The sequence below is a fragment of the Strigops habroptila genome, chromosome 11, assembly GCF_004027225.2.
Source record: "Strigops habroptila isolate Jane chromosome 11, bStrHab1.2.pri, whole genome shotgun sequence".
Classification (NCBI taxonomy): domain Eukaryota; kingdom Metazoa; phylum Chordata; class Aves; order Psittaciformes; family Psittacidae; genus Strigops; species Strigops habroptila.
In genome coordinates this window covers 20,256,023-20,280,455 of record NC_046360.1, presented here as the reverse complement: position 1 = coordinate 20,280,455, position 24,433 = coordinate 20,256,023, and the positions used below count along the sequence as shown (strand labels likewise).

General features: G+C 35.3%; 2 protein-coding genes across 3 annotated transcripts in view; one reads left to right on the top strand and one right to left on the bottom strand.

The window, feature by feature from the left end:
• Positions 1 to 24,433, bottom strand: part of CENPP (centromere protein P) — a 145,733-nt gene that overhangs the window by 33,620 nt on the left and 87,680 nt on the right. The window lies entirely within an intron of this gene.
• On the top strand, positions 1,294 to 21,158 carry ECM2 (extracellular matrix protein 2). Its single transcript, XM_030501923.1, has 10 exons — positions 1,294 to 1,512; positions 5,238 to 5,558; positions 10,470 to 10,658; positions 11,697 to 12,173; positions 12,493 to 12,608; positions 14,224 to 14,359; positions 14,891 to 15,048; positions 16,874 to 17,013; positions 18,132 to 18,458; positions 18,964 to 21,158. The coding sequence occupies exons 2-10, from the start codon at positions 5,264 to 5,266 to the stop codon at positions 19,166 to 19,168; spliced, it is 2,043 nt and encodes a 680-aa protein (XP_030357783.1). The 5' UTR covers positions 1,294 to 1,512; positions 5,238 to 5,263; the 3' UTR covers positions 19,169 to 21,158.

Genomic DNA, 24,433 nt, shown 5'->3' with positions numbered 1-24,433 from the left:
ATCACTATCCGAACACTATTAGAAGATGATCCTGAGACAGCGATTAGAAGTGCAAGGAGTCATATTAAAATATATAACAAAGTGAATGCTGTCATTTTTGTCTCTAATAAATACACCATAATTTAAATACGTAAGGCCTTTTCTCTGACATGCAAAAACACGAGATGTTTTTTGCTGTTCTTTTCCCCAATTATGCTAGAAGAATTGTCTTATTGTTGGGCCCCCCCTTTACAAATCAACGCTTTTAAGCACAGGTACTGAATTGTGCCATCTCGTTCCAGATCCCAGTTCAATTTTTTGAGTGTAACTATCTCCACTCTTTTCAAACAGCTCCTGATAAACTATAGAAGTTTAATATTTCTTTTTTTGACTTTGCAAAGCAAAGCACAGTAGAAAGTGAATGACTATTTTAAGAGACAATGTGTTTTCCCAGTATCTTTCCACCACAACTGGCTAACAATTATGGTTAACTCAATGGTTTTACCATTCTGTGACTATCTGTCTGAACACTCCTCAGGGTACGAATTCAAGCACAAAACAAATTTTTAATGTCAGAAGAACTCAGACAACTCCATCCACCAGGTGAATTTGTCATTTCTGAGGCTTAGCAGACTCACCATCTCATCAAACACTGACACCCTGAAGAAGGTCTACCTGGGATGAAGGAGAAGGCTCTGCTGGCATACAAAGGACTAGTGGTAACGTATCATTATCCTCTCCCTTACCCCCCCATTTCTTGTATTTGGATTACTGGCTTCACTGCAGCTTCTGCATAGCTGTGCTTCAGGATCATGTTTCAGGATGTAATTAGCCTTACAAAAAAATGAAGGGAAAATGCTCCAGTCATTTTATTTTCCATGCATAAGTACAACTTATGGTGAAATCATTCCTGTAAATGGACAAAAGAAAAATTTTCCATGCTAAAACTTCACTAAAAAGGTTTGCTGCTTATAGATTATAGCCTATAAGGACAGGTATAGATTAAGAAAATATGAATTGAAGAAAAAAGCTCTAATTTTAATAAATGCTGTCTGTGTTAAGTTTAGGCTTGCCAAAATGTATTATCTCTGTAAAATAATAAATCTACACTAAAATCATGCTACCCGGAAACTGAATTTCTAAATACATAAACCATAACGGGATAAAATACACAGGTTTTGTGTCTTTTGAAAATGCTCCATTTTCCTGTTCCTTATGCAACTGAAGGGGAATTTCCAGCTGTGCCCTGTCAGCCTACGGACCGAACATATTGTGCTGCTTTTCATTTTCCTTAAGTGAGCTTTTTAGTTCTCCGAGTAACAGTATTAGCTGATGCTCTGCACACAGAACAGAACAGCGCTTTGTCCCCAGGGAAAGAAGCTAGTTCAGACTTAACTAAGGAATCAGCTAACGTGTTTCAACAAACCCTACTGTTTCTCTGTTTGTTTTAAAGATATCACTGTGATTTTGTTTCATTTGCAACTGGAGACTAAATGACACCAAGCAGAATCTGCTGTTAGGTTAGATTACAAGGTAAAATGTTTTAAATTTTAAATTACTGCTTAAAGCATGGTGTGGAATGGCTTAAACTATATGTTAACTTTGCAAATATGTTTGAAATAATATTGGTTATATTTAGCAATACTGAACAGAAATGCTTTTCTAGATAAAATATGCAATACCAGTTGAGCTTCTTTTTGTTTGGTATGAATGTTTGCCATGCACTTCAAGCTTTAACTAACTGAAAGTGCAACTAGTTTTGCTGGTATGACTAAATGTAACTCATTTCTATGCAATAAATTTAAGGAGGAGTATGTGAAAAATCTTGATAAATCACTTTAACCCCTGTGTATCATGAGAAATAACCTTGACATCTTAGAAATATGTTTAAATTTAGACTGCATAGATTATAGAATAAATTCTGATACTCTGGTTTTCCTAAAGGGTCACTACTCGAAAAATTAACTATTTCCATTAACATAATAGCAAAATGGCAGACAGTGAAGATAAACATTTTGAAAGCTACAAACTACTGAACACAGTAGTTTTTACATGATAAAGGTAAAGGTAATAAAGATGCTTTCACATACTATGCATGATCTACACATTTATGGGTAAAAATAAAAAAGGTATAGCAATGCAGCCATGTTGAGGGTATCAGGCAATACAAAGATATAATATTATTTATAACATCATTTATTATTATTATACTATTTTGATATGTAATCATTTGTTACAAAAGTTGTATAGGTTGAATAGGTTGAATTTCTCCCAAATTAAAAGTTGGCTGGCACTATACTAATTATAACTTCCTAATAGATAATCTGAGGACACCAGTCATGGGCATTAAAGGCCCAGTGCATTTAAGGCCTTTTTCTTGTATGACATTCACGATTTGGGCCTTAAAATGTGAGACGGCACTTATTAAATAAGGCAAGGAAAGAAACTTAGAAACATAGCTCAGTATTTTGCATGCAAAGAACACCATTTGGTTCAAAACAGCAGTATTAAGCTTTCAGTAATGAAGAGTTAACTGGGTGTGAAAATATGGCACATAAACTCACATATAGGAACTGGATTAATTTATAAAGAGATATTATTGGGGGGATGTCTGTTGTGTTTTCTTTTTTATTTGTAATTATCAAGTATTTTATGAAAGCAAGTTTCACTTTAAAATAATTTGATTTACAGTAGTTTTACTCTATACTGAAGTTAACAGCAAAACCCTAAGACATTGTTTGTACAGTAAATGTAATGTTTTACATTATATTTACTGTAATATTACATTATATCATTCCTGACTTTTAAAAATACTTCTAAAAATATGGAAAAGGATTTCAGTCATGCCATTATATATTATTATACATGTTATACATTATTTCATGCCATGGTCACAGGAAGAAATGGTTAAATGTTAGAAAAGCCCAAATATAATGTAGCAGCATTGTAACTACATAGCTATGGTGTTGTTATAAATTATACTATAAAAATGTGACCATAATTAAGATGTCACTAACTCAACAGAATGAATAAACATTCAAAACTTTCCTTTGTATATTCAGTTTTCCCTAAGGGCTCTTTCTGTGTTTAATTGAAACTTGCAGAACAGAAGTTTACTGTGTAATTTTATAGCCAGTTATTACCACCACACAAGTAAGTTAGAAACCAAAACATTAGGTCATTGGTCCTGTAAGCTGAGGTACTAAGAAACGAGTACTTTCTGAAAAAGAACAGACATCATGAATGTAAACTAAAAACTTTGTCATCTATCCAACATATTAACTGACAGTAATTTCTGTAAATAAATGTATGAGCAGTATAAAGTCTATATAGCACTTCAGAATAGCTGATTTCTAATGGGTAGAAAGCAGTAAATTAAATATGGATTAATTTAAGAACCCTGCTATTACACGAGACATTATGTGGATTTCTGAGACGCAGCTCAAATTGCCTTTATATGGAAAGAAAACCATTAGCTTAGCTTAACAAAATTGTACAAATTAATATATGTATTTGCTGTACTATTTTAAAATTAAAATAGTTGAACACAAACCTTACAATATTAGAAGGAAATAAAACCATACTGTTTTAAGCTTATTACTGCCAACTGCCCATTTTAAAACATGAGAATAAAAAAGCAAAACAAAACAAAACCAAGAATTATGCTGTGGAAAGCATGAAGAAGATGCAATCACATACCTTATGTTAAAGAAAATTTAGGCAACTTGGGCCAAAAACTTGACCTATTACATAAATCAGAAAATATCAAGATGCACAAAGTTTTAAACAAAATCTGATTCAGGCAAAACCAGTTCAAGTTCCTGAAATAATACTTTCCTGTACTTAGACAATGTAAATAACTATATTAAGACTACCTCCAAAGTGAGCATCTACATAAAAAGCCAGACTGATGAACATTAAGAAAAAACACTTTTTAATCCCCTCAATACTTCCTTAGAGAAAAACCATAGATATACCCTAAGCCTTGTCTTGGACACAAAGCCTAAGTGCTCCAAGTCTCAAGTTCCTCACTAATTCTCAACATCACAAGAATACCAGTGTCTTCAGACTTTATTGTCCCACTTAAAACAGGCCACAGGACAAGAGCATTTCCTTTTTGAAAGAATTCTGCCAACAGAGCTATGACAAATCATTAAGAACTTCGGACATGCAAAACCTTATTTCCACACAGGTATAACCACTGCTGGATACATTTTCTATGCATACTCCTGAATCTTGACTGCTCTGTTTTGGCATGCCACCTATTGGTGACAGTAAACCTAATTTTTCTGTAGAACCATTAGGAAGACTCGATACAAATAGGAATTACGAATTTCTTAGAAAGTAAATGCAGAACACAACCCATTATAGATCAACCTTTTTAGAATACCTACTCTTAATAAAGATTTCCACTAGAAAAGCAGATGTGGGATGTTACAGATCATGCTATTATGACCTAACTTCCAAAAGGTCTCCTGTACCGCAGAACCAAAAAGATTCTATTAAAGAGGAGGATGGCTAGAAATGGAAGCAAACGCAACATCTCCTTTCATCTCTGGTGAAAAATACCTTGCACAGAAATGACAAGCAAAAAGCATTTGGGGCAGCATATCAGAAATTAATTGGGTATTTTTCTGCTACTTTGCCATTCCCATGTTCAGAAGTTACAACAACCTGGAAGAAATACTAGCAACCAAAAAAGCGAAGAAACTCTTTACAGCTTTCAAGAACACCCTTGCTGGAAGCAGTAACAACTACTAATTGCAAATGCCTAGTGGCACTGCAAATCCAAACTACTTCTTCAAATGCAACCCCAAACACAAAGCTGGCACATACTTTAATTTGGCTGTTGCCTGCAAGGGCAGAGAACCACTGAACTAAAATTGCTTACTTGAGCTCTCACAAGGGCAATTCCTTTCCAACAGGGAGCTTGGTTATATTGACCTACCATGTATTGGTCCACCTGTTCTTGAAAAGCGCACCATATTCTTCCCTGTGAGGGTAGTGAGGCACTGGCACAGGTTGCCCAGAGAACCTGTGGCTGCCTCATCCCTGGCAGTGTTCAAGGCCAGGCTGGACAGGGCTTGGGGCAGTTTGGCCTAGTATGAGGTGTCCCTGCCTGCGGCAGGGGGTTGGAACTAGATGAGCTTTGAAGTCCCTTCCAACTCAAACCATTTTGTGATTCTATGATATGACCGACATAATTCTTAAAAGCTCTCCAATATCTAATTTTCCTTTTTTTTTTTTTCCCATTCCAGAATACTTTTCTGAGACACACAAAAACATGCAGGCTACATCACTAGTCTATTATTTCCTGCTTGTGTCTCTGTGCCTTGATTTTTCTCAAAATGAAACTAGTACACTTGTCAGGAGGCACAGGAGAAGAATGCACCACAGAGGACTGCGAAGGAGCTCCTCAGCTGAGCACAAGGCCCCCAGACAGCCAAGGATGAAGTTTGCAGCTCCGGTTGCTGTAGCACCCAGCATACCTCTCATTAATATTGATGACGGTGTTATGGGAGTATTTGACTCTCTCATAGGTTTGGGTGGACATGAATCTAGTTACAGTGTCTTGCCAGGTAAGAATAAAGCCCCTCTACTACTTGAGAATAGGCTGATTTTTCTCTTGATTTCAAACGAAACTTATCAACTCATGAAAGCTTTATTCTACTTGCAACACATACTGAAAGGAAACTGTTACCTTTTTGCTAACCTGATTTTGTTGCCTTTTATGTTGTGGTTAGCATTTGAAGCTATTTAATTATCTGTGCTTAAGTCCTACAAAGAATCCTGCTTTGCCAGTTTACTGTTCTGCAAGTTTTCTGCATTCTCATTTCATCTTAACCAATAAAAATGTTCTTGGAATATTTTAATAATTACAAATCTATAGCACATTTGAAGGCCATTTTGAAGAATTTCTTGCTCAATACATCTCCTAAGTCAGTTAACATGTCACTGAGGCCCTAACACCAGTAACACCAGTGTTACTCGAACTGGACTTAAGTTCTCTTTTTTTTCCCCAGATGTATTTTTGAAAAGCAGCATTCAAACTACAGCTACATGCAATATTTCAGGAATAATTCTTTTGTAAATAAATTAATAATACACATTAATAGTTGCAATATGAAACTTACATTACAAACAAAACCCTTATGACAGAAAACTAAGTTAAGAGAGAAAAACCCCACTCATTCAACACAAGATCACTCTTACGCTCCATCTATACTGAGAATCCAGGTTTATTTAAAAGTTCAATAGGATGATTTATATAAAACTTGCCTTTCCTGTGATCTACAGGTTTCCATATTGCTGCACTAATGTGTATTTTATGGTGTTTGAAGGAGAGGTAGGGAAGAGGATTTGATGTCTTAAGGAACAAACAAACAAAAAGCATAATTTCACTGATCTTGATTGAAACCTGTCTTGGTAATTTTAACAGGCCTCTCTCCAGTCTCCTCAAAGAATAGAAGACTACACAGGCATAGGGAACTGAGAACTATTAAGCATCTATTTGGTCCTTAGTGCAGTAAAGGAAGAGACAACTCTTGCTCTAGGATGCTTGTGATTCTATGTTCAACGTCACAAATGGGAAATTACGACTCAGAAACCAGAAAATTAAGATTCACAAAAGTCTAATAATCAGCCATTCATTCTGAAGATCAGAACTTCTGAATACTATCAGCAGTTTTCAGTTTTGAAACCCCAGTTAACCAACTGAAAATTATTGAAATGTTATAACACTTCATACCTTTTCACAAAAGAGGTTCAAAGGTTGAAGAAAAGACACTATGACGTTGTGAGGAACCAATACAGGATCGTGTCTATAGCTAATAAAGACATAGACACTTCCATTCCAGCACCAAGAGATCACACACTGAGTAAAATCAACACATGCAATTTTATAAGGAAAAAAAAAAAAGCGCCCTCATTATCACTGTTCTACATTAAATTATAATGATCTATTTTCATAAGCGTTAAGACATGACCACTAGGTTAATAGGTCTCAATTTAGATGGCAAAACATATTTGAGTCACGTTTTCTTAACAATTACTATTTGTTGTGAGTCCTTGCTTTCAGGAAGGCTGAACCATTTCAAATTAAATATTTTTAAGTAAGGGGTTTTAACCAGGGAAAAATAGCAAAACTCTTGACAAATAACATTGCTAGTGTGTACTATAATATTACTCTTATAATACATACTACTAACATCAAACCTTTAATTTAAAAATATTTTTTAAATTAAACAGAGGAAAATACCACATAAATAGCACACACTTCATGTAAGATATTCCAGTCTCTCTGTCAGAGACCATCTGTCATGCTGAAATAATGCATGGTTCTTCCCTCCTCCCCTCCCCGTTTGGTTTTTTTCAATCTGGACTTGCATCCAAAAGCTCAGCTAAAACCACTGAACTCATTTTATTTGGAACTTGATGCTGAATTTACACCATATTTCCAAAGGTTACAAGTCCTGTGCTCATCTGCCAAGGACTTCAACCACAAGGTATTTTTCAGTCTAGGTTTTGAAATTCAAAATTTTTTCAAGTTAATGTCAGATTTGGAAAAAATGGAGCCTATTAAATAATAGAACACTATTATTAATCCTGCTTTACAACAGAAGAAAATGCAATCCAAACCTTAATTTTCATTCTAGCTACTTATTTTGCTCTTAGTAGCCTAAAAGCCTAGCTACTTATTTTGCTCTTAGTAGCCTAAAAGCCAATTTACAGGTATCATATGCAGGATGAAAAGTAACAGTTAAACAGAGGTTTAACAGTAACAAGACCTATCTCCTTCCTCCATATAAAAATCATGTGAACCATTTGAATTAAATCAAAGAGTTCATCACTACAGAAAGTAATTTGCAGCAGTTTGTCCTTCACAGACTACAATCTGCCCATTAAGCAGTGCAGAATACAATGTGAACTGTTGCACTATTTCTAGTATCTCTTAATCCTCACTTCTCCCTGCTCATAGCACCACGCTGAAGTTATTCAGTGGATAAAAACTTAGCACCTCAACGCAGCCTCTACTCTGTCTCACAGGGGTTTTATTGCAATGCAATAAAAAGGTACCTCTTTGCCTTTGAGCACACACATTTGTCGTGTCTTTTTAAGTAACTCTCATGTACACACAAAACAAGCTAAATTGTTAAAATATGTCTGCAGAGGCCAAGACCTGATAACCCATATTTTTATGCTTATTCAGACAATATTTGCCCCAACTTCAGATACAGTCTAGTAGCTAAAACAAAGAATTTAAGGAAGCACAGAAGAATTTCCATCTTGAGCCAGATATGTTCCTCTGGAACAGCTGACATTTTATTGTTTAACATGATAAAGTGTAGTGTTCTTTTTGTGTTTCCTTTGGAGATTATTTAAAAGAAATATTGTGATTTCCTGGCAAGCACATAAAAACCAGAAGTCAGGATCCAGCAAACAGCTGGATTACAGATACCTGGGTAGAATGACAAGGGACTTACAGCCAATTAACATTTGGCCTGGGCTAACTCATCTCTCCTTCAGTTAACAACGCTTGAGTTGATTAAAGCACAACTTTATACAGCTGAAATGATGCATACATACCCCAGAGCTTTGAAAAAATCAAAATGCAACTATTCATAGATTAATTTCTCCTTCTTTCCGTCCTCAGAGTAACAAATAAGGAACACAGAGGAGTGTCTAGCAGGATGATTTTTATAATTAATTTTTATTCTAGAAAACAGGTTTGCATCCAATGGTCTTTAAACGGAAGGGCAAAGGAACACCATTGCTAAGAAGCTGAGAGGAGGACTGCCTTGAAGGACTTTGGAATATACCTGGTTTTGAGTCAAATCTTAATTCCAGAGACATTTCAAACCAAATATTTACAACAGTCCTGTCAGGATATTTAAAGACTCTCCTGAATTCTCTTCTAAAAACTGAATAACCAAGCACGGACCAGGTTGAAGTGCGGGAAAACAAACCCTGCAAAGAATCCCTCCAAAGACAGTCTATTGCAAATAAAAGTCTCTTGCACATAAATTTAGTTGAGATGAGAGTTTTCCACTATATTAAATCTTCATCTGAAGGAGGAAGTCAAACAAAATAGGAAAAGAGAACCTTTTTTTATTTATATGCAGGAAAGTACGTAGTAACTTAGTAATGGGATTTCAGCTTGAAACAAACACTTCACCAATGCATTAATTGGAGGAAAAGGAAGGTGTGTAGGCAGTACCGATTCTCACCATATTCAGAGGTATGCTCAAAAATAGGAAAAGATTTACATGGGATGAAGAATCTCAACTTTGGTTTTCCTTCTCTCAAAAGACAAAAAACCCCCAACAAAACACGAAACCAAAAAGTGTAATGCTAAAGTGCAATGTTTATCCTGGAGTCTGGATAAGAGTTGCCCAGAGAAACTTTTGCTGAGGTAGGCTCCATCACTCGAAGGAAAGGAAAACTTGGAAGAGTTTCCTTCCAAAGTCTTTACACTCTCCAAACAACTTCCCTACTGAATATCTGAGTATAGCTTAGAAAATACATCGTCTACATTTCTTTCTGAAAATTTCAACTCGTACCATGGGAAATCTCAATTTTTTGTAGATTCATGTCCAGAAACTTTCGAGATGAAGTATTTCCTAGCACAAGTTGTTCAACCTTGCTACTTTCCTAGCAAAGTGGGTTATTTCAGATAAAGCAAGTTACAAGGAAGAGGAGATGTTTGCCACCTTACCAGTCATTACAGCATGGACTTTATTTACATTAAGCCTATGAACGGTCATTACAAAGTGAATATTGTTACCTTCCTGGTTCCTCAGAGCCCTAACAAAACTTTCTCATTTTATGTGCAATATATCAGAAAAGGCATCTAGTGCACAAGAGAGAAAGAAGTGGGTCTGGACAAAAATATTCTCAAGTTCTGCATGACACATTTTAACTCTTTTGACGAAGAAAACTTTTTCTTCTTTCTCAGCTGTATCTATGCACATCTTTCATTGAGATCCATTTCTAAGGATGAAGAGGAAAGAGGAGCTGGAATGCAGAAGACCCTCAGAAACTCACCATCTAGGCTTAATCTTTCCATTTTGGGATTATCTCTCAAGTTTACTAATTCAAGAGTTTTTCCAGAAGACAAAGCTTGTAAGGGTCCTCATCAGCTGGCTAGGAAGAGGGAGCAGAGGATTAGAGGGACGGAGAACCTGCACACAGTTTTCACTGTGAAGCTGTAGCAGGTAACAACTACGTACGTGTTAATTGCGTGCCTCCCCCTTTGCCTCCACAGCTTGAGCAGCCAAGAACCAAGTAGGGATTGGAAACTACTACAAAGCTCAAGAAAATACAGTTAGAAAAAGAAGGAATAAGTATAAGATCCTTAGAATAGGGTGTATTTTACATATTCTCAAAATAAGAACAAATAGTAGTGCTTCTTTCCAAAGTTTTAAATGAGCACTGTTGGATTCATTTCAGTTTAAGCTATTTAACTCCAATTTTCTATTTTCTTTTCTTAGGAAAGACAGGGCACTGCACAGCTAACGGGATGATTATGTATGATAAAGCCGTCTGGTCTCCCAAGCCCTGCATTACCTGTCTCTGTTCAAAAGGAGAAGTGATATGTGATACCACCATGTGCCCTTCTCTGAGGTGTCCCAAAACAATTATACCTGCAGGAGAATGCTGCCCGGTTTGTTCTGATACTGGTACAGTACACCAAAATATTTTTACTATTTTAAAACTACCTCATGCAAAACCTAACATAAAGGCTACATTTAATGATAGCAAGGATTACAAAGTACACGTTACCCTTTTATAGAGAAAATATGTCCTGAAATAAGAGCAGGTCTTCATAATTTCTACTCAAGCTGACTTCAGTTTCTTACAGTACACTGGATGTTAGATGAGCTTGATGTAATATGTAAAGAAATGAAGATGTTCAGTATGCAACAGTAGAGATAACTATATTTCTTTTTTTTTTTTTATTTTCCCCTTTCTGCTTCTTCCCTCCTACCTTCAGAAAATTTTGGTAAATGTACAAAGAAAGAACATCTGGTTACATTTTATATCGCACTTCAATTTACAATGGATCAATCAATAGCTCGTAGCCATTATTAATGTATTAGACATGCATAATAAACATCATACAGTTTACAGACTTGTAAATCTTGTTAGGAGCATAAAAAAATGAAGTTATTTGATATAAATCAAGAGAAGGAAGTCAACTCTCAAGAGGAACAACAGAACTGCAATTTTGCTTATTGGTAAAAATTTAAACAAAATCAGTATCTTTAAAAAGAAAAGGAATGGAGGAGATGAAGGTGAAATGGGATTTCCCTCCCCTTCTCCCAGTACCCTAAGTCTGGCAAAGTACTGAACTTAACCTCCTCTTACCATGAAAATATTATTTAGCCTTGAGTATGTGTGTATATGTGACACAAAGAAATACACTGAATAGAGACATCATAGAAATTAAATACAGAACTAGAAATCATATTGACTGAAACAAACTCCCTTCTGTTTCTGGAGTTGCAATGAATCATACCTATTTACAAACTACTCCGTATGGTTGGCTGAATCATTTCTTAGTCAAAGCAGCAATATAAGACTGTATTTTTACTCTTTCAGATAATATTCTAAGGGGAATACTATTCTTCTATAGTTACCATATGTTTACTGAAACTTTAGTTTCGTATCCTCTTATCAGACAACTTTTTTTTTCCCCCCTCATGGCCTCTGGTTAGCCTCCTCTTTGGATTCAAGTATTATTTCACTGGATGACATAAGTGAGTTTTCTGGTAATTCTCCAGAACCCAATGACCTTGACAATACCAATGTATTGTCATCAGCACATACTCAAACTGAAAAAGATGAACTGCTGAGAACAGAAGTGATAGAGGTTAAAGAGGGTCATAAAAAGGATGGAAAGAAAAGAAAAAGGAAAGGCAAAAAAAATCGACAGAAGCATAGAGCCCATCACAGAGAAAAGAAGCCTATCAGAAGAAAGGGAGATGCAAAAGAAGAAATACAAGATGAAAGTGATGAAGATGATGGTACTTTCAGAATGCCACCTCATTTCCCAATTCCGGTTCCACCCATAGAAGCTCCTCCTTTGCCATCTGGATGTTCAACCTCGGACACCTCAGTAAGCTGTATTAATGCCAAACTTAAACAAATACCACCAATCTCAGATCCAGATCTAACAAGTCTAGACCTTACAGGTAGATCAAAGTTTTACTTTGCATTATTTTTTTATGAATTAACATTATCCATTCTCAAATGCAGTCAACAGCAGTATTAGTACTTTGTTGTTCCTTATCACAGAAATGTATTAGAATGAATTCTAATTTCTAAGCCTCTAAAGCAATGAATGCGTTAGATTTGCTTACTAGTGTTTAAATACTAATATGAACATACTTACGCACAATTATTGTACATAATACAACTATTTTTGTAATATATTCTTGATGTACAATATGACACAACTTAGATGCATGCTGTAATTCATAAATCAAACTATTTTCTTGAATTCTATCCTAGGAAATAGTATCACTACTATCTCAGATGGAGCATTCAATGGGATACCTAATTTGGAATGGATTGATCTCAGTAAAAACAATATTACCTCTCCCGGCATAGGTCCACAAGCATTCAAAGTAAGAAAGCTTAACTTTTCTACTGTCCTATGACTAGTTATTGCTTAAAGAGAAGTTTTTCCTGCTTTTCAGTCTATGGATCCAAAACAGTTTGCCCCTAGTATGAGTAACCATCATATAATTATAGTACAGTTAAGCCTGGCTTTTTCAAGAAATCTCTTGTCATATCAAGAACATCTTAAGATTTTTGAATGACGATCACCAAGTATTAAATGCTAAACAATAAGAATGAGCCATTTTTCTGACATTTTATCAGTTGCAGTTGAGAGATTTCAGAATTGAAGGGTTCATATTCCATTAACACTACCTGGAAATACATAAATTTACAAATGTTGAGCCTGAGTATCATCTTTCTCATTACATTAGCTCTGTAAAGCTTATTATGCTCTTGGATTCCCCAAAAGATCTGCCTATGGCAGGTCTTGCTACAAAAATCCACTGAACAGTAGTTCATGTAATCGGCTGTATGCTTATTGCTCACTATCTTTAATGAGAAACTTTCAAGCACTGCTGCTTACTAGAACAGCTTTCTTGTAAAATAGTCCAAGAATCTTTACATATTCAGTGTTTTTCCTGCATGGGGAATGTACATGGTAACAGGCTGTTCCAAGTGCATCTACATATTCCCCATTTGAAGACAGAACAGTCTCATAGTAATTTCTCATGCAAGCAAGTACGTACGGGTAGTAATTTAAGTGTGGAAGTAAGGCATCAAGGTCTTGCTTTTTCAGGCAAGATGAATCAAAAAGCATATGACTAACAAACTGAATTATCACAGTGTGTTTTATTTGTTTCCTGCCATATGCAATCAGTCTTGTAGGAGTCTCTGTATACCACCTCCCTCCATATAACATGAACAGCTTTGGCTGATTTCAAAGGACTTCAGCTCCTACAACTCATATGAAGTCGAAGTGGCTGGAAAAGACAGACCAGGAAGGTGTCCCAGTTGTGAAATAAATTTTAGTGAGGCTTACATCACAGTAGGCGGTTAAGGCAAAACTGGAAGAAAGCAGGCTTCAGCAGATCCACTGCTGAAACAACTCCACCTTAAGAAACGCTCGCTACTGCATGATTACTGATGTGCACTTCAGCTACAATAATTTTTCACGCCAATATTTTAAGCTGGCTGAAGTCATAAAAATCCTAGGCCACTGAAAAAGTTGCTGTTACGCTTAGTAAATTTTCAAACCTACAGAAAACCATCAATTTACTCATGAATGAAGAGTATAAACACATTATCTATAAATGCATGGACTTTGAACTCCTAAATACTGCAGTGGTGTAGTGAGGTAATACCTACACGACTGAAAGACAGTAGCAATAATACAAACAGGAATGGATAGCTGCAGGATGGCCATGTGGAAAGTTGATGCTCTTTCAGTCACACGTTACATTAACTGGCCCCTTTTGTTAATATTGAGCATAAAAACCTCAATTAATTAAACTGATAGAAGAAAAATATTTTAAATTCAAAACACTGGATACTAGTGCACTGCTGCTGCAAATCTCCAAAAGCATGTGTTTAAGAAAACATTAACTATGATTACATTATATGTTTAACCATACATTTTACACCTTGATAATCTAAGAAATCTTCTTCTTCCCTATGATTAAGATCCTGAAAAAGCTAAAACGTTTGTATTTGGATGGAAATATGCTGGTACATATTCCATCTGAATTGCCATCAACTTTGGAAGAAATAAAAATAAATGACAACCACCTTCATGCCATTGATGAGGACGGCTTAAAAGGTATTTAGAAATCTAATATAAATAATATGAAATATCTTAAAATAAATTTGAAAAGCAGAATCTTCAACCAAATGCATCTGTTTGTTTATAACCAGAAAAATAATTGCTAGCTTTTAAGTGCTATGTTTTCCAAAGGCAACAAAAGCTGAAAGATTTGGATGAGAAAGTTTTTTAAAATTACATTTTCTCTTCTCATGCAACTGCTATTCTCCCAAGGAAGCCTCTGTTTTAGGTTACTAAGTAGAGATGGATTTGAAGTATGTTGAACATACCTACAGTCTTACAGCTGCCTTCTTTTCCATTCTAAGTGGAGAGGAAGCTATAAAGCTCTAGCTACTCTCTAAAGTTCTACAAACTAATAACCAATATAATCCCATGATTATGAGATAATAAAGAAAAATCCTTTCACTATATTTCTTCATTGGTGTGAACTGATCTGAGTAATGTTTAAGACGGTTAAATTTAAAACATATATTTTAATAAGGTATGAGATGGCATTAACTATCAGATACCCGAACTTTTTCTTCCTAGATTTAAAGAACTTGATCACCTTGGAACTGGAAGGAAATAAACTTAGTGAAGCAAACGTCAGTCCTTTGGCCTTTTCTCCTTTGAAAAGCCTGTCTTATTTGCGACTAGGAAGAAATAAATTTAGAATTATCCCACAAGGTCTTCCTACCACTCTTGAGGTAAAAAAAAAATCAGCCAACCAAAAAAACCAAACCAAACAAACAAAACCCAACCACCAAAACAAGAAAACTTCATTTTTCCATCTTCATCTTTCCTCCCCTCCTAGTTACTGCCTTACAATCATCAGGTAGAGATAAATTTAAATTTTATAAATTTTTTTCCAGATACACTTACCATTTTTATTCCTAAATAATTACTCCTAGAAATTTACTTATATACCAACTCCATCCCAAAAGGTATCTTTTAAGTTTGAATTTCTCTAGTACTGTCTCACAAAATTGTGTAGCCTGCAACTTCGTCTGTTCCATTACATGTCCTTCATGTAACACTCTTAATACAGATCATGTCTCAGTGCAAAACCATCACGAACTTTGAGTCACCACACAGAGTAAAGTTCACAAGACAGCAACAATAATGATGAAAGATATAGAAAACCTGTTTTTTAAGGAAAGATTAAAGGAATCAAGATTGTCTAGTCTGACACAGAGAGAGATACCTAGATCTAACCATCCTCTGCCTTTTTTGGCCAGCCTAAGTCTCAATTTCCCTTGTTTTCCAAAACTTTGCTGAATCTCACCTCATTTGGGGTAGGGGACAATGTCTGAACAGGAGGTTTATTTCTTTTCCCTGAACAGATTCCTTCTTGCTTGATTTTTAATAAAAAAATTTCTTCTTTTAGTCATTTCCCATCCCATTCCTCTGTCCAGAATTTGAATGTGATTTGTTGCAGTGGTTTGGGGTTTTTTAGGGAAGATATCTGGAAGGTATTTTCTTCCTCCTTTTAAATCTCTCTTTAGTTTCACTCTCTGCTTACCTCAGTCTTTACTTCAAAGATAAGTCTTGCTACCTATTAATTTCACTATCTTTCTTGATTCTATCTTTCCCTTTCCTCTTTCTCATTTCAGTGTCCTTGTATTTATTTCCTTTTATCCTTAGGATCTTTCATAACCTGAAATGTGAGGAGGAAAAAAACCCCAACAGCATCTTTTCTGTAACAGCAGCTTCTTCTGCAGCTACTGCCTGCAACTATACTTCAGCCTAATGCTCTCTGATACCCATTCACTCACACATAAGTTTTCTTTTTCCCTTCATCCCTCCTTGATGAAACAGTGAACACCTGGAAAGTTTTTGCGCACTTCATATGCTTTGGGAACATTTAATTTTAAACCAACAACTAATAAATTCACAATGGTTTTCAGGCTATGAAATTGCTTTCCTTTTTTCTGAAAGTCTTCATTTACAGACCCTAAATTCTATTTCAAGTCCTACATATATTCTAGCCAGTTTTATTTCACTTCATATTTATCCTACATTACAAGGGCTTATCAGGAACTTGATTTCTGTAAACCACATACAGAGATTGTACTTTCATACATTGCAGACTCACAACATTAAATTCTGTAAAACATTAACATTTATATTCCTACAGATTTGAAAGTTTCAAAGCTTACAAGTGCCTGGCAAAAATACTAAGAAAGCAAGACTCTTGACATTTTTCTCACTAATAACTTTCCAAGACAAAAAATATTAACATCTTTCTCTCAATCTCATCACTCTCACATTATATACTCTTACACTGTACAACTTGAGGCAAGACAAAAGATACAGCTCTTTTTCTATTTGCTCTTTCAAAGCAAATGAGAAAACCAAACAATTGCTTTGAAAAATTGCATTCCTGAAAGCCACACTTCAGCTACAAACTGATTCAGAAATTCTCAGATGTATCAGGCAGTATGGAGGACATGTAAAAGATACATTCTGAATTTGCAACGGGAAGAACAGCTATTTTGCTTTCACAAATTTTCTTTCCAAATGTGCTTACAGGAGTTATACCTTGAAAATAATCAAATTGAAGAAGTGTCAGAAATTTGCTTTAACCATACAAGAAACATAAATGTCATTGTGCTAAAGCATAACAAATTAGAAGAGCACAGAATAGCACCTTTGGCTTGGATAAACCAAGAGTAAGTACAAATAATTTAAAATGTAATGATTTTCTTTTTCTCTGTTCTTAGTAAGTCAGATAATGAAATAAATACTTCCAGTTCATCACTTTTAATTTGAAATTGTAATTATCTTTTGATTTCCTTGTTTTACTTAGCTGATTTTAATTTTCTTTGCTTAAATTGTATAATCTAAGAAGTATTCAGTCGGTTTTCAAACAAAACCACTTTACACCTCAAATCTGTACCATAGTAACATAAAAGTATAAATATTTTTTCTGACTATCCAATCATATGATGAGTATAAATTATCAATAATACTCCATACAGTGTTACAATAACTTGGCATTAATCTCACAAGTAATTTTAAAATAATTTACTTTTTCCTAGCATTATTTCCTATTAGATTGAAAATCAAAGTAAGTAAGATGAAGGGAAGACTGTGCAGCTGCACTGTGTAAGAGTAGAACGTAAGCAGAGCAAACAACAAGAACGAAAGCAGCAAAAAGCAATACTGCTTTTGGTTCTTCTGGTAAATTCTTCGCTAAATTATGTAGGGTACCTTGCCATAACCTCCTGTAGTCCCACCAATTGATCTCTGGATTTCTAAAATGCTTAATCCGAAAACAACTACACTGTTCCTAACAGCTTCTCTCATCTCTGGAAGTGAAGCACACTGCAAGGATTCTAAAGGAGCCACTCACAAAACAATTCAATTTCAAATGGGCTTTAGAACAACAGTTTAAAATCTATGTCATAAGCACTAAGTCCCCCTCTTATTCTGTGTTTTCCAGTGTCACTCCTTATTGTAATTAATGAATGCTTATCAACCACAAATTAGCCCCTTGGGGTTCCCCTATTCAGTCTTCTCTCTGTACTCATTATTGTAGATTTCTTCCCATCAACAGAATCATTGTTCTTCACTGATAATTAATGATTTCAATTCTTTCTATTCCCAGAGTAATTGTGCTCCACCATGTTCCAGAAAATGCATTCTGTTCCATTAACAGAAACAAATTTCCCTTTGAAATTTAGTTTCTTGGTATTATGTCAAACAAATTTTGTACAGAATGTAGCATTAATGATGCAGTATGCCATAATGTTTTAATCCTCCTTTTTCCCCCCCTCCTTTAACACAGGAACTTGGAATCAATTGATCTCTCTTATAACAAGTTATATCATGTTCCCTCCTATCTGCCAAAATCTTTACTACATCTGATACTTGTTGGAAATCAGATTGAAAGAATTCCAGGATATGTCTTTGGTCACATGAAGCCAGGGCTGGAGTATCTCTACCTGTCCTTTAACAAACTTACTGATGATGGAATAGATCCAGTATCATTTTTTGGAGCATACCACACTCTGAGAGAGTTGTTTTTGGATCACAATGAATTAAAGTCTGTACCATTTGGAATTGATGAAATGAGAAAACTACGTTTTCTAAGACTGAACAATAATAAAATAAGGTAAACCTTTTTTTGTTACATTTAAGTAAACCTTTGTTAAAAAATTCTGAAGGAGGTGCTAAATCCTGAGTTTTCTACTGCAATATTTCTGCATACGATAAGAGAAAATTGAGATTTCAGCCTTGTAGTTCTTGAAAACACTTACACAGATGCTGAGTACCAGTTCTCTCCAGACATTAATCTGTCTACTACTGTTTGGGCTGCATGTTTGACCAGGCAGCTACAATTTGATAGGCACAGCAAAGCACGAGCGTTTTCTGCTCTTGGGCCACAGCCCAAGCTGGTTACAAAGGCATTGGAAGGAGGCACCAGCTGCTGCTGCACACTGGAAGTGGCCTTTCTGCAGGTTTTGGCCAGCCCAGCTGTGCAGTTCATGGTGCTCTCTAGTTCCTCCATGCAGTTTACAAAGCAAAGGAGTGACAGACAGAAGATCTCAGGTGTGTTGTACAGGAAGTTTTGAGTTATCTTGGATAATTAAAATATAATTCCTCCCACAATATCACAGGACAGTCCCTCCAGAACGCATCTGCAAGGCTCATCTCGATGACGATGTTCATGACAACAGTGAAGAGGAGGAGAATGAAGATTCACGTTTGGAACACGTTCATCTTGAAAACAACTACATCAATACAAGACAGCTATCACCACATGCATTTTCATGCATAAGATCCTACTGCAGTGTGGTTCTTAAACCACAGAAGAGCAAATAAACACCCAAATTTTGCATTGCAACCTGTATCTTTAGGAACACTACTTTATTCTCTGCTACTATCAGGTCTGCTTACTTCTGGATTTAAACCCTTCTTACTACTTAAATAAGATACAGTGTATTATATACTGAAGTAGTAATGTATTTCTTAATGTTTCATTATAAAAACATCACATGTAAAAATAGAAGCTCAAGTGTATGTCATAAATTTTTACTTCTATTGATAGAAATTCTACTTAAACACAACAGGTCAAACCATGCCCCCAGATACACCCTCTGCAAGATCAGCTTTCAGAAAAGGAAGAATGTAACTAAACCCTCCACTTGGTCTTATTTGCTGAACTGGGTTCAAAACATTTTAAATGGTACCATCAGCTTTAAAAATTATACAAATAAAAGTCCTTGAGCTAGGAATATTCCAGCAATGCAAGAATTGAATTGCTTTAAACATACATGGTACTGGATTTTGTACCAAATGTTCAGAGCAGTAGGTTCCATTCATTTGTACAACGTTGCTCACTTAGGGGATTAATTAGACTTTCTCAAAACTTTAAAATATTAATTTAGTAGTTATTTGAAAGCTTCTCGATAGTTAACAATAACCCCTTCATAGACAATGTTGATAAAGCAGTTTCAGTATGATATGAATTGATATGAATGTCTGCTTGGGTATACAATAGTGTTTGCAAACAGATCCCTGTTTCCCAGGAAAGGAGTTCAGTCTCCTGAAGATATTTTTTTATGTCTGAGTTCAAAGAAAAGAAGCATTTTTAATATTCTACTCCAGATTTTAATGTTATATTCTTTCTGTAAAGTGGCCAAAACTTCGATAAAAAGTAGCTAGCATTTTTATTTTAAAGAACAATTTCTACAGTCCGTTCTTTTAAGAGTAGGCTGGTGGTAGGAAATGATTACAGGTGACTGGCAGGTCACACAGTTACTTTCCACTTTCTCCTGGGCTATTCTGAGAGGCATTAAATAAAATACTCTGTTTTCTTCAGCGCTACAGGTATGCTGTCTAATAAATTCTTCTTCAGCATGGATGAAAACAAAGAATGAGATGGCTTAATACAGCGACTGACGTTTTCAAAGGCATATAAAAGCTGTAAGCAACTGTGCATCATAAAACCTTCCAAAGATGCACACTACTACTGAACTTTAATTTTACTGCCCTTGCTCTGAAAGTGAAGGTTTTACTATGCATTTCCCACACATTCCTATCTACTGCCAAGAGACAGATCATAGAATTATCATAAGCATCCTGTTCACACAGCATTTAACAGCCAGCGCTCTCCGACCTTTTTTTTTTTTAGCATGCTATAGACAGCATATATGAACACCTGAGTTTTGTTTTTTCTCAAGCTATACAATCATGATAGAAACAAAATTACATTGTTCTACCATAAACTTCTCTCTTACTCAAGTAAACTCTTGCCTGCAAGACACAATGGTACTTCATCCACAGCGAGCCAAAATATAACACATTCCTTGTAAGAGACATCCTAAGATACGTGGATTTCTGTAAAAAGTTTGCTTTGGGTATTTTGTTTGGTAAAGTATAGTCAAATGTCATACTTTAGTGATTTGTTAAGGTTGGTAAAGAATGGTGAAATCAACAGGCTGAGTTTTTACATACTATGTTGTTTTACGTGATTTGATTTCATTGCTTGTGCACTTTCGACATTTGATTTCTTCCTTCCTTTTCACTTTGGCTAATACTTTGGCTAACATTCTTTTGTCTTTGTAAAACACCATTAAGTTCCCAAACTACTGTTTCAAGAGACTAAAAAACCTAAATTATTAAAATTAATTCTTTTAGTCTATTGCTAAATAACTTCAGACTTACTTTGCAACACTGCTGAGCAGTGCTTTCAGAAGCTTTACTACGCATTTTAGATACACAGATTGATCCAAGGAGAGATTTCCAGGAAAACAAGCTGCTGTATTACACAATTTTATGCATTCTTATAATAAATTTAAGCAAAACACCACATATTGTTGCAACTGTTTTCATTCAAACAGAATACTTTTCTCATCAAAACATTCAGACCCGTAAGACCCACTGGAAAATCTCCAGTGGATCTGCATGGGGTAACACCACTAAAATACAGATGATCTATTGCAAACCATTTATTTAGATTTATTGCAACCATTAACATGCTTTTCTCTCCAATATGCACTTTTCAACTTTTAAGATATCACAAAAGTGAATTTTGTGCAAGTAATCTAAGATTTTTCCTTTGGTCATTTACTATAATGAGTATCAAGCTTGCCTGAAAGAAAGCTGTGATAAGTTATTCCTACAAGAAGCAGTCAATAACGTAACATAACATGACCTAAAGTAAAGTTATGCTAGTGAAAGAGAGACTAAAGGAAAAACATTCTTGAATCAGAATTCAACAGCAGTAGAGGCAGAAGACCAAGAAGGAGAAAGAAGCCAAGGGGTGAAGGGTATGTCACAAGCAGATGCTTATTCACTTAAGAAATACATGGACAATTAAACTTGGATAACATTTCCAAATGTCAAATGTAAGCAATTTAAGTCTGTTCACTCTTCAAAATTACTAGCTACATTGAAATCGAGATAGGTTTTATTACAAAAAAAAAAAAAAAAAAAAAAAAAAAAAAAAAAAAAAAAAAAAAATCCCCCTACTTTTTAACAGTGAATCTCAAAGGATTTTCTAAACAAAGTAACTGGGATCAGCATTTTACAGCTGGTGACAGTAAGACACAGAAGAGTGACCTGATCATTTCTGGTCAAGAAAAATAAGGGAACAGTGGCCACCAGTAGAATAAAAATATGCAAGAAAAGCTCAACATGAAAGTCTTACAGTTAGTGTTTATTCTCTAAAAAATATGTGAACAAATAATTTTTGCAGGCTTACATTGGAAATTAACATACTTCAAGAAGGCCATTAGATTGAGAATGGAATATAGGTCTGCTAACAGATTTGGGTAGATGCACAGAAGTACTCTCATTTCTACTGCTCTCCAGATGCAGCTGTAGCTGCAATTTGTATTCACATATTGTATTCAGATAAATTCAAGAGAGAATAAGCTGCAAATTGCTAAGACAATGTCCTATCAGAATTTTTTTTAACCATTTCAGAGAAGACACTATAACTTAAAGTAGGGCAAAAACCTGAATAAATTTTCTTTAGTAACCCAGCTGGAGACAAATCAAAAGTAAATATATCTGAATACAAAGATGTAAGGTAAATTTTGAAACTATGAGAGGGTAAGGTATTTTAAAGTCAGTAACAGACCCAAAATAGCAAAGGTTAGAATTCAACAGCCATAGAAATCCCAGAACCACAGTACTCTGTGGCGTAAGAGGAATTCTGGGGTTTTAGACATCCTGTTCAGTTTCTAAGTTGTGATTTGCATTGTTGGCTCATGCATCATACATAAGAATTTGGACTAGACCTGCTAAATCCTTCAGGTATGTCCCATTATAAACTCAAACATAAAAGAGACATCCTGTGGTTATCACCATATTAATAGAAAAGCTCACAGTATACACCCTTCTTCACTTTCCACAGATTGCCTCATGCCAAAGCTACAAATCACTGAGCTTTGGCCCCAAAGGATTTGAGGTGTGAACATTAGTTATCTAGTCACCCAAGGAAACAAAGCGAATTTCACCCAATGAATCCTCTTCTACATAACGCTATAGAGAGTGGTTGATACCATTTCTGAAAGTTGATTCTGAAACATGCACCGTGCTTTTATTTACTGCAAAAATCCTCTTAGCATTCAACTGGGGAAAAAAAAAATCAGGACTCGGAAGCATGATTTTATAATTTCTCTACCAACAATTTGGTTACTCTTCTACTGGGAGAAATCGATGGACTTTTAAGATCTCTTGCAAATCACAGCTTACAAACAGTTACAGCACAGCAACAAAATAATCAGTTTATTATTTTTGTTGTATAGTAATACAAATGTTAACTAGTTGAAACTCTCATGAGAAAACACTTTCTAATTTAAGTACTATGTTTATATTCTAATGTACACAATTTTCAGAGAACACAAGACTACAGACAGTGAAATACTAGAAATAGGAAAAAATACCAGCAAAATAATCCTATACAATAAGCCTGATGACTATCTATATGAAAAGCAGTTCTCAGAGAAGAAGCCTGCAGATCATAAATTTGTAGACCAATGCAATATCTGGTGCTCTGGAAGTTTGAAGCTTCCTTAAGTAAGCTTCAAAATCTCTACTCATGTTTTAATGCAGGCACTTAAGAACGTAACCACCAGGACCTGCCTACGTCTTCTTTGGGTTTACAGCCTGAAACCACCAACAAAGGGTCACTCCTGTATAAATGCAGAAAGCAACAACGAACGTACAGTATCCAGTTACAACTTTTAGACAACTGCTCCTCGCTTGAGTTATCTATCAAGTTTTGGAAGACCAATATTCAAGTCACATCACACAGTTAAACGGGGTCAGAGCCACACTACGACCATCTTGCAGATTGTCCCAACCACAGAGGTGAAGTCTACTTTGGAAAGAGTGCATGTTTTTAAAGAGACTTACTCTGAAAGCTGGTTTTGCATGAAGGAAGCTTTTAAAGATTTAGTAGACTGGAACCAGCAGCCAACCATGTAACCTACACTCATTTGGAAGAAACCCTGTATAACAGACTCTTCTGAAAAGTGAAATAGGTATAAATGGCCACCCAAAAAGATTAGTTCATAATAACACATTTGACTGACTCAGTAGACATACATTCCTGTTTTCCAATGAACAAAAGAGAGAGATCCCTGCTATTGCTTATTTAGTAAGATTACCCTTCTATTATAGCAAATCCCAAACTCTCTTTTCCAAGGGGAAAGGCTTTAATTTTACTTCTCTTGGCAAACTGAAAACGATTTTAAATGGGAAAAAACCAGCAAACGTGAAATAACAGCTCTGATTTAATGATGTCAACAACTTCTGTACAGTTGCAAGGCCCAAAATATTGTGGAAAAATGTTGGAACACTTTTTCCATCTAGAAGTAGTGAAGATGTCACTTAAAACTTTCTAAAATGTACTAAACAGATCTCCTTTTCCACATTAAGAAATGATCATATGATCAAAATGAACTTGCCTTTTTATTTTCCTAATAAAATATTACTCAAAAGTTTTATACTGATTCAGGCAGGCATTGAGCAGCTATACTCAAATGCTAGCAAGCATAATTTTGACAATTTTATTACAACTGCTATGATGACATTCAATGGAAACACATTGCTTTAATCATAAAATCATAGAAT

Bases quoted from the DNA above. Each gene is read 5' to 3' on its own strand.
- ECM2 (XM_030501923.1), top strand. From the start codon at position 5,264: ATGCAGGCTACATCACTAGTCTATTATTTCCTGCTTGTGTCTCTGTGC. The intron at 12,174-12,492 runs GTAGATCAAAGT...ATTCTATCCTAG, and splicing joins AACAAGTCTAGACCTTACAG to GAAATAGTATCACTACTATC. The intron at 14,360-14,890 runs GTATTTAGAAAT...TTTTCTTCCTAG, and splicing joins TGATGAGGACGGCTTAAAAG to ATTTAAAGAACTTGATCACC.